Genomic DNA, 10,906 nt, shown 5'->3' with positions numbered 1-10,906 from the left:
TTTTCTCTTGTTCACCCTTCAGAAACCAATTCTCCATGGGAAGAGGCGAGTCCGCAAGCGTAAGCACCACAACAGCAGTGTTGTCACTGAAACAATCTCAGAGACCACAGAAGTGCTGGATGAACCATTTGAGGACTCGGACTCTGAACGACCAATGCCTCGATTAGAGCCTACATTCGAAATTGAGGAGGAGGAGGAAGAAGAGGAGGAGGAGGATGAAGAGGAGGAGAATGAACTTTTGCCCAGCGGATACTTTCGGCACTTAGCCCCACCAGACACACTCAGGCATAGACCCTCTTCTAAGAGGAAGTCCAAAGATGAGGAGGAGTCTGATGACACTAATGGTATGTTTGGTGGTATGCTGTTGAAAGTTGATATAGTTAGTGTGTCAGCGAGTGTCAGATGATACTAGCTCATGACCAAACAAGCTACTTACCTTGTCTTGTAACTTCTAGCAAAAATTTAGGGTTAGGCACAAGTTACTCATCAAACCAGCCTCAAACATTCACAAGTTTTATGAAAACGTGGGGCATGCTTTTAGCTTATTAGCAATGACCTGATCACAGGGTATCCTTTTGATTCACCTTTTCTAGTGGAATTGGTATCTGTGATTGTGGAAGAACCTGTGCAGCAGGGTCGCTTACAGAAATAAAACAGAAGTGAATTGGAGAGCCCTCAGCTTTCCATAACAAAGAGAAATAATAAATTGTCTCTTTTGGGATCCTGTTCTTCATCACCTTGCATGTCCTGTCTCTCAGCTTCTCATATCTCCTTAAAGTTCTCTGAACATACAGTTCATAGAATAAAATCATTTGTTTGGAACTCGTCACTTAGAGTGCACTGACAATTCAAAAGAAACATCTGTCATTCAGATGCTCCATTAGTGAACTTCGTTATGGCTGTTATAAGTTCTGTTCTCTTGATGGTCTACATGGTGCAAGGCAGTCAGCCAAATAAAAAACAAGGAACTGTGTGAAAGAGAAGTATGATGCCATTATCCCACAATAAAAAATCATTACTGGAACAAACTCATTAATTTATGGCTTTCAACTAGCCTGTGGTTAGCAGAGGAGAGTTTTTCTTTAAAAGTACTTAAATACTGAAAGCATCAATATGATTATAGCCATGTATACTACCCATTTAGCATCAGTTATCCTTAAATCCCTGTAGCAGCTTATAACTATGTAACTTGCTGCATCAACATGTTTGCACTGATTAAGTTTGCTTAGTGGGAAAATATGCACAGTCGGCTTATACCACTGTTTTTTTTAATTCTGTTGTGATCAGATTACTGCTGAAATACACTTTTATGGTATTCCATCACCCTTCATAAGACTATAGAGTTGGGGGAAGATCTGTTAGATAAGTGGTTTTCAGTCTTTTTCATTTGTGCTCTTCTGAATGTTTTCCGGTGGAGATGCAGATCCCTTTAGAGATTCCACACATGTATTGCTTTGTAAAATACATCAGTGATACTTAACCATCTTTTGCAGACTACAGATAATCCATAGATCAAAAACAGTATTTGGAAAGCCACTGTTTTCACTCACACCCATTATATACTACAATGATCAATTTCTTGCTCACCTACTTTATACTTTACTTTTTTACTCTCCACTTGTAATTTAGTGCTTTCTGTTTTCTTGTGTCAGTTTTGTGGCCTTTTTTTTTTGTGAACTTCTGCAAATTTGTCAGAACCTCTGAAGTAATGAAGTAGTAAGCACGCTATTTTAGGGTATCGTTGCTCCTGACATCAGACAGTATCTGTTGGCTGCTTGTGCCTTTAATGCAGGTGCCTTTGCATATACATAGTAAAACTAATGATTTTAGAGCAAATACAGTGTACTTTCAATTACCTAAACATGTTAGCCCACAGGGATAATCAGTCATGATAAACAGCTGGCTTTTTTGGATAAAAAATTAAGCTGGGTGTAGGGGGGCAGCACGGCCTTATGACAATTCAGAAATATAGTATTGCAGTCATTAGTACTTGATTTAGACTATTTTAATAATAACTATGAGTTAGGAAAGTTTATAGGAAGCTTAGATTTTTTGGAAGTTTTCCCTTGACTACAGAAACCTGCTTGTAATTTCTTTTTTTCTTAAACTTTCTGAATAAGGATGGTTTGGGTTAGATTTTTCCCTGAGAACTTTTAATCTCTAGCTGAGGCAATGCATTGAAAGTGTTTCATGATTTCCCTGAAATGTAACATTGCTGTCTCTTAAATTTCATGTGTGATGAGAATTTGAGTTGGTTCTGACTGCAGTCAGGGCTACAGTGAGAATGGATAGTGTGGTGTGGTGATTTGAGGCCAGCATTTAACAAGGGTTAGGCATTCTGGAAGACAGAGTGTGTTCTCTGGTGTAGAAAACAAATAAAGCTTGTATCTCTATATTCTACCAATTCTGTGCAACGTGATTAGTGTTGCATGGGGACAGATGGAGCTCTGTAGTAGGCTGGACTATACTATTTTGCTTTTCCTAGTTCTACCTGTACGTTTTACTGCGAATGTGAATACTGTAAGGATCTTCTGTTCAAGCTTGGGTGCACACTAACATTTAACTAAGTGCAACTGAATGAGCACATACATTATGTTTCTCAGTATCCTAAAAAATGATGCATGTGAAATCTTGAGTGGTCATCCAATCCATATTCTTTTGCGAAGACAGTCTCAAGTGCATATAGTAAAAAATCACGGAATCTCAGTTCTTTAAGGTTGGAAAGGACCTCTGGAGGTCATCTTATCCAGCCGCACTGCTTAAGTAAGGCCAGCAAGAGCCAGTTGCTCAGGACCACGTCCAGATGGCTTTTGACTGTCTCCAAGGAGGGAGACTCCACAGCCTTTCTGAGCAGCCTGTTCCAGTGCTCAGTCACCGTAAAGAAGCATTTCCTGATGCTCTGGTGGAACCTCTTGTGTTTCAGTTTGTGCCCATTGCTTTTGCTCTTGGCAGTGGGCACAAATGAAAAGACCCTGGCTCCATCTTCTTTAGAACTTCCTTTAGGATATTTGTACACATTGATAAGATTCCCTCCGCCCCACCCCCCCACCCCCCGAGCCTTATCTTCTGTAGTCCCAGCTCTCAGCCTTTCCTTGTCAGAGATGCTTCAGTCTCTTAGGAATCTCAGCAGCCGTTTTTCTGAGCTCTCTCTGGTAGCTCCATGTCTGTCTTGTATCCAGTCTGGGTTCCACAGTACCTTTAATATTACCTTATTGTAAGGGGACCCTGCCGTCATAAGATCATTTACTTTTTTTTTTTTTTTGTTCTGTGAGAGTACAGATAAAAGCAAAGGGTCTTTACCGAAGAGGTGGTAAATCTAACCCTCCATAGTAGATAGGAAGCGTGAAAGAAAGGGAAGAGAAATAGCAATTCATTTTTTTTGAGGTGGGTTTTTTTTGTTTTGAAGGGCTTAAGTGTTAATGCTTTAACAAGTACTATGAAAGTAGTGTTTCCTTCTTCCTGCCCAATGATGTGCTGAAGGTGGTAGATCCTTTCTTTCATTTATTCACATTCCAAATATTTTTTTATGGATGACTTCAAGGAGTCGCTGAATTTTTAATTCAGTATTTGTTTTAAATTCATTTTTAATACCTTAAATTTTTTTTCACAATGCTTCTCATCGATGTTTAGAGTAAATGCCTGTCTGAGCAAAGGGCAAGAGTAACTCAGCTGACCTATGATTAGGTTTTAAGATGCATTTGTGAATTACTAGGAGCACATTATTTAGTTTTACCTTTGTTGCATAACTGTGGACTTAAAACAACTCTTTGGGGAAATTTGTAGCATGGAATCAATAACATTTTTTAAGATGGTAGAAAGGGCAGAAATGTGAATAAATGTACTCCAAATATTGAGAGGGAAATTGATCTTGTATCCATACAGTGGGATGGCCAACCTAATTACAGGCCCACAAGTGTGACATTCATCCTGACTTAAATAGTAGGATGACTGGCTTACTACTCAGTAGAAAGCCCAGGGAGGATTATTTGCTCAATAAAAATGAACACTGGTATGTGAAAAATGTTTTTCAGACAATTGTACAGACAATCAGTATAAAAAGTTAGTGTTTTGAGAGGTGACTTAAAACCATTTGCTTATGCTGAAATGTTACAGAATCAAGCTAATACATATTAAATAAATCGAGCTGCAAACAAGGAATAATTAAGCAGCTTTTTTATTAGTGGGGTGCAAGGCAGTTGGACTAGGTGATTGTTGTAGGTCTCTTCCAACAGAACTATTCTATTCGAAGGGAGGTTGGTCTGGGTCGTGTGTCTGTATTGCTATTTCATGGGTAGATTAAAAAATAATGTAGCAGCTGACAGAAAAAGAGAGGATTTGGTAAATGAAGTGAAGGGCAATTCACTGACAAAATCTATGAGAGAATATTTGAAGGTCATATCCAGTAGTTAGCATGATTTTCTAGCTCAAAGCCAGAGAAATTCAGATGATCCTTAAATATATGAACAGGGGAATCTCAAATGGAGTAGAGACATTCCGTCATCTCTTTATTTAGCTTTGGTGAAAGTACTACAACCATCTTTACTCAGTTATTCACACTTGATAGGAGTATTGATAAACTGGAATAGTTCAAAGAACAGTCGTGGGCTGATTAAGACACTAGAGCAAATGTTCTATAATGATAGATTCAAAGAAAGCAGAGGCAAAAGAGTGACTTGATAAATTTACAGATTATTTAGGTGAGAACTCTTACTTGGTAAGAGATTTTCTGCCTAGCAGATAAAAGGAAAACTAATACAAAAGCAGATTAAGTTCAGTGTCTGAAGACAGAAAATCACGTGGCAGAGTGTGAATATCAACTAGTGTCAGTGATAAACTGTTGCCAGCAATTGTGTAAAATGTCACTGACTATCCTAATAGACAGGTTCAAAACAGAATTAATTCAGGCAATGCCTTACCGTGTTCAGTAAGTTCTCAGTAAATGATCACATTCCTTTCTGTTTGTATAAGCTCTGAACCTATTCTAGTGTTTGGAAAGTCACTGAAATGCAAAACTTGCTTTATTGAATAAAAGCCAGATGAGAGAGAATCACAGCTTCCTTTTAATGATTCTCAGATATTAAAAAAAAAAAAATCTAGCTAAATTCAGTCATCTGTGTATTTCTGTTGGCATTTAAAAGCATAAGCCATGAAAAAAGTGGAAATACTTCCTTTCTTCAGCAGATGCACAAAATACAGATCTAAGTGGAAACATGCTTTTATTGCAGTTTCCTATGTTCCTCTGCTCTGGAACATTTTCATTTGTGAACATATTGTATAAATAAAATTTATAAAGGGTGGTGAGTCTTTCCAGGACTTTATTGTATAGCCTGGTGTTTAATTTGAATTGTGTATTAAAGGCTCAGAGCTGTGACCATGCAAAATCTTGAAAGCATTGGTGTGCTTTGAAAATGTAATGTGCAGTGTGATTACTAATGAGCAGACCGTGATCGTTCTTGTTACACTTCACAATAAATCTCTAAGATAGTATCGATACATAAAGTTGATAAACATGATGGGAATGCTTGGGAAAGCTTCCATGAATGCTCAGGACAAACAAAAATGTTTGAACAGTATCTTTCAATTTGTGTTTTCAGGTAACCCAACTTTGAAACCATTATCTATGCTGAGAAAATGTGAAGCAAAGGATTCTTCACTTGAGCCGGATACTTCTACACCCATGAAAAAGAAGAAGGGATGGCCAAAAGGGAAAAGCCGAAAACCAATCCACTGGAAGAAAAGACCTGGTCGAAAACCTGGTCTTAAACTGAACCGGGAAAAGGTGCCACCATCAGTTCAGGATGAAGGAGTTGAGACAGTGGTACCTAATTCAAAACCAGGACGTAAGTCCAAAATTTCAGATAAAGAAGAAAGTGTTGAGCAGAGAGAAGAGCTACCTGTTACTGAGGAAAGGAAGGAGGAAGATGTGAATATGGAAGCAGAAGAGGTAGGAGAGGGAGAAGAGGAAGATACAGCTAGCAGTGAAGTACGAGCAGTTTCTCCTGTGGACAGCAACAGCAGTCCAGTGCCAGAAGTAAAAGAGCCTGAGATAGAAGAGGAGGTAGAGGAGAAGCCACAGGTTTTGGAAGAGCAAAGGCAATCAGAAGAAGAACAGCAAGAATTGGACGAACCTGAGCATGACAATGAGGAAGAAGAGGAAGTTGCAGTAGTGACAAATCAAAATGAAGATCATGATGCTGATGATGAAGATGATGGTCATCTGGAGTCTGTGAAGAAAAAAGAATTGGAGGAACAGCCTGCTAGAGAAGGTGTGAAGGAGGAGCCTCAGGTGCAAGAATGTTTTTTAGAAACAAACATACCAAGCAGTAGAGAAGATGCAAAAGAAAAAGATGAAGCAGAGGCAGATTCTGAGGAAGAGCAGGCTTCCAATGAAACGTCGGTGGGCTCAGAGCATGTGCCTGGGTCTGAAGATGATCACGAAGAAGAGCAAAGTAATAAAGAAGGGTTAATTGAATTAAAGGAAGAGGAAGAGATTCCTCATAGTGAACTAGATCTTGAAACTGTTCAAGCAGTCCAGTCCTTGACACAGGAGGAAGGCAATGAGCATGATGTAGCTTACCAGGACTGTGAAGAAACTCTGGCAGCTTGTCAGACTTTGCAGAGTTACACCCAGACTGAGGAGGATCCTCAGATATCAATGGTTGAAGATTGCCAGGCCTCAGAACACAACAGTCCAATATCCTCTGTTCAGTCCCACCCCAGCCAGTCTGTACGTTCTGTCAGCAGTCCAAATGTGCCTGCTCTGGAGAGCAGTTACACCCAGATAAGTCCTGAACAAGGATCCCTGTCCGCACCCTCTATGCAGAACATGGAGACCAGCCCCATGATGGATGTGCCTTCAGTATCAGACCACTCTCAACAGGTGGTGGATAGTGGCTTCAGTGACCTTGGCAGCATTGAGAGCACTACAGAGAATTACGAAAACCCCAGCAGCTATGACTCCACTATGGGAGGCAGCATTTGTGGAAATAACTCTTCCCAGAGCAGCTGTTCATATGGAGGACTGTCCTCTTCTAGCAGCCTCACTCAGAACAGTTGTGTTGTCACTCAGCAAATGGCAAACATTGGCAGCAGTTGCAGCATGATGCAGCAAAACACTGTCCAGCCTGCAGCAAACTGCAATATCAAGTCACCTCAGAGCTGTGTCGTGGAAAGGCCTCCAAGTAACCAGCAACCAACAACGCAGCCACAACAGCAACAGCCTCAGTCACAGCAGCCACAGCCCCCACCTCCACCCCAGCAGCAACCTCCACTGTCTCAGTGTAGCATGAACAACAGCTTCACCCCAGCACCTATGATCATGGAAATACCTGAATCGGGAAGCACTGGTAACATAAGTATCTATGAGAGGATTCCAGGGGATTTTGGTGCTGGGAGCTATTCACAACCATCAGCCACATTCAGTTTAGCCAAGTTGCAGCAGCTGACAAACACCATTATGGACCCTCATGCCATGCCTTATAGCCATTCTCCTGCTGTGACCTCCTATGCAACCAGCGTTTCTCTGTCCAACACAGGACTGGCTCAGCTAGCTCCCTCTCATCCGTTAGCAGGCACACCACAAGCACAAGCCACTATGACACCCCCACCAAACCTGGCATCCACCACCATGAACCTCACGTCACCCCTGCTTCAGTGTAATATGTCTGCTACCAATATTGGTATTCCACATACACAGAGGTTGCAGGGGCAGATGCCAGTCAAGGGGCACATTTCCATTCGCTCTAAATCAGCACCACTGCCCTCTGCAACTGCACACCAGCAGCAGCTCTATGGCCGCAGCCCACCCGCAGTTGCCATGCAGGCTGGTCCTCGTACATTAGCTGTTCAGCGGGGTATGAACATGGGAGTCAACCTAATGCCAACCACCCCTTACAATGTTAATTCCATGAATATGAACACCCTGAATGCCATGAACAGCTACAGAATGACACAGCCTATGATGAACAGCAGTTACCATAGTAACCCTGCCTACATGAACCAGACAGCACAGTATCCTATGCAGATGCAGATGGGAATGATGGGGAGCCAGGCCTATACCCAGCAGCCTATGCAGCCAAATCCTCATGGAAACATGATGTACACTGGCCCCTCCCATCACAGCTACATGAATGCTGCTGGGGTGCCTAAGCAGTCTCTCAATGGACCATACATGAGAAGATGAGCAAGATGAACTTGCATCCTAAAAACTGAAATATATATAAATAAAGGAACCTTTTATACTGACGAACCAGAGAAAATGAACCTTTTTCCAGTTAAAATATTGCTGTAGATTTAGAGGGATTTTCTTTGGTTTATTTTATTTTTTAGGAAGCCTGGTCTTTATTTTTTAGATTTGGGTTTTTTTGTTTTGCATTTTTGTTTTCTTCACAATCCTGAAACATTTAACAGCTAAAATCATTTACAGATGTTTTTTAGAGGGGAAAACATGCACAAAATCTTTTCATAATTTAAAAAGAGCCTTACTTTGCTGACAATGTGGACAGAATATGTGTAACAGTGAAATCATATTTCTAAATTTTTTTTAAAATGTATGTCCTTCTCCTGCCCCTGTGCCCCTCTGTATGCAGTTTCTAGTGCTGCAGTCATGTAAAATGTTTGACATCTCAGAGAATAACAACCCTTCCCTCTAAACCCCCACCTAGCATTTCCTACTTCTAGAAGGAGGCACTTAGTGTGAGACTTGGAAGGGGACACAGAGGATAAATGAAGCTCTTTATTTCTGCAAGTTGGGAAAAATTTTTAATCTTTCATTTTCCCTAACTCCCTCACCCTCAGTAAAATTTGGAGTTAAGTGTAAACAATAAACTATTCACATTGGTGTTTTTGTATGCCAGTTAACTGAAATTGTATGTTTCATGCTGAAAACATAATGTAACTTTAAAATGATCCCATTCACCACCCAGACATGCGTGTGCGCACACATGCATGCATGCACACATGTTCCATCCCTCTGAACTACTGGAAGCATCTCAAGAGAGAACTGTATCCCTTATGCAGTCATGAGGAGGATAGGGTGGTTAATGATCTGTTAGGTCAAGAAAATGGTTGCAGGCTCTTCTGATGAACTGCAAGTCAGCCACAACTCTGAGATCCCAAACTCTGCTTTAGTATGTACTTTGAAATGCTGAGGGTCTTGGTTCTGAGCCTTTGAGTCAGGCTGAGCTCAAAAGCAGCTGTTTCCAAGTGGCCTGCCTCTTAATCTCTCTACTTAGGTAATCTTGGAAGATAAAGTGTACGTTTCAAGTGACTTGACGGGAACCCTGTGGTGTCCTTGTCACTCTTCCATTCCTAGTATGGGGTAGGAAGTTGCTGAACATGCCGCTTCTGGGGGAGTCGGTGATGTTTTCCCTGATCCTCCCACTATGTTTGAGACCCATTTATAGGAATAGCCACACTGCTGATCTAGTGTGGGAAAAGAAAAGAATTGGTCTGTTTTACAAGAGTGAAACAGCCCAAGTACTGTAGTAGGATGCAGGTGGCAGGATTTTGCTGTTTATTACCACATAATCTAATTTACATTCTTTTTGACTACACTGCTGGCATGTCACCCAATACAAAAAGGGACACCCTTCAATGTAAAGTTCTTTTTTTATTGTATATGAAGTAGAAATACACATTAATGAGACTAATTTCTTCTTAAACCAAAAGAGTCTAAAAGAAAGTTGGGGTTTCTTCAGATGCACTAAAATGGACTTTCCTCCAATAACTGCTACCCATAGAAGGCAGAATTCAAAGGACTTCCACTGTTTATTTCTGTTTAGTTTTGAGCATGTACAAGGCTGTGTAGGACCCCATTTCTCTGTATATACTATTCCAGTTCCCAATAACCCATGTAGAAAGCGCACTGTGCTGCCCTCTCCTTCCTAGATCTTCAGCTGTGTCACTGCTTCCTGATTGCTGGGGGTGGGGTGGGTAGGGGGGTGGGTAGGGGTCTGAGACAGGAGGAGAAGCTGTTGAAATGAGGGCCGTGAGTTTAGTTTGTTTGCCGTTATGTTTGGTTTGGTTTTGTATGTTTTGTTTTTTTTATCAATTGGGCAGCTCCCTTTTCCACGAGCCTTTGTGACTGTAGAACTATTGTAGAAAAAAAAAATGTTCTTTTCTATATATAAAAAGAAATTATCCAACGCAGTAATATTGGTACCTACCATTTTTTCACTTCTGTTTAAAAAAAAATGATGTATTTTTAGCAAGATAACTTGGGTAATCTTCTAAAAGAAATTAAAAAAAAATCTCACTGTTAGTGACTTTGATGCCTTTTAAAAATAAGAGCTTTTTCATTTCATTCCATCTTTAAAATTTTTTATCTTTGTTGTAGAATATTAAAAACTATTTTAAGAAAGATAAAAATTCTCTTTAAAGAGATCTCTAGAGTGTGTGAATAGGAGCTCCAGATGCCTCTAAAAGCCGCATGTACAAATGAAGCTGAGTCTATTCCTGTCTGTTTATATTTGCTTTTCCTGTTTTGTAACCTCTTTGTACTTTGTTCATGGTGACTTGTAAGCTAAGGGGAAGGGGTGCCTAGATGCCTTTGTAATTCTCCATGTCATACGCTCCTGGCTGGATGGTCTCCCTTCCTCTCCTTGTATGTAATATCACTTTTTTTTCCCCTTTCTAGCAAGTACTTTCAAAAGAACTCTGTACATTTTAACATAAAAAATAAATTATGTTGAGCCATTTTGGATGTCAGTTGTGCATGTGGACTTTTTTTTTCTTCCATTTGAGCAGTGAACTCTGTCACTGATCCTTGGTCCTGGGAATATGATTCCCTGTTAGCCTCTTGGTCTGGAAGAGAGGTGTTACTTGGAATTAACTTGCGAGATCTCTGTCCATGTTAATTTTTATCTGCAGCTTCTAGTCAGGGAAAGATTAAGAAGAAGACCCAAAA

General features: G+C 40.4%; 1 protein-coding gene across 1 annotated transcript in view; it reads left to right on the top strand.

Annotated features, from left to right (window-relative positions):
* The window catches only part of KAT6A (K(lysine) acetyltransferase 6A), a 47,509-nt gene extending 38,629 nt beyond the window's left edge, over positions 1-8,880 (top strand). The window contains exons 17-18 of the mRNA XM_010288474.1: positions 23-344; positions 5,595-8,880. Coding sequence (XP_010286776.1) covers positions 23-344; positions 5,595-8,182 — 2,910 coding nt within the window. The 3' untranslated portion in view covers positions 8,183-8,880. The remainder of the gene's footprint in view (positions 1-22; positions 345-5,594) is intronic.
* The last annotated feature ends 2,026 nt before the right edge of the window (positions 8,881-10,906 follow it).

Source organism: Phaethon lepturus, unplaced genomic scaffold (assembly GCF_000687285.1).
Source record: "Phaethon lepturus isolate BGI_N335 unplaced genomic scaffold, ASM68728v1 scaffold3326, whole genome shotgun sequence".
Lineage (NCBI taxonomy): Eukaryota > Metazoa > Chordata > Aves > Phaethontiformes > Phaethontidae > Phaethon > Phaethon lepturus.
Note: the sequence above shows the minus strand (reverse complement) of the source record. Positions and strands in the feature narration are given on the sequence as shown.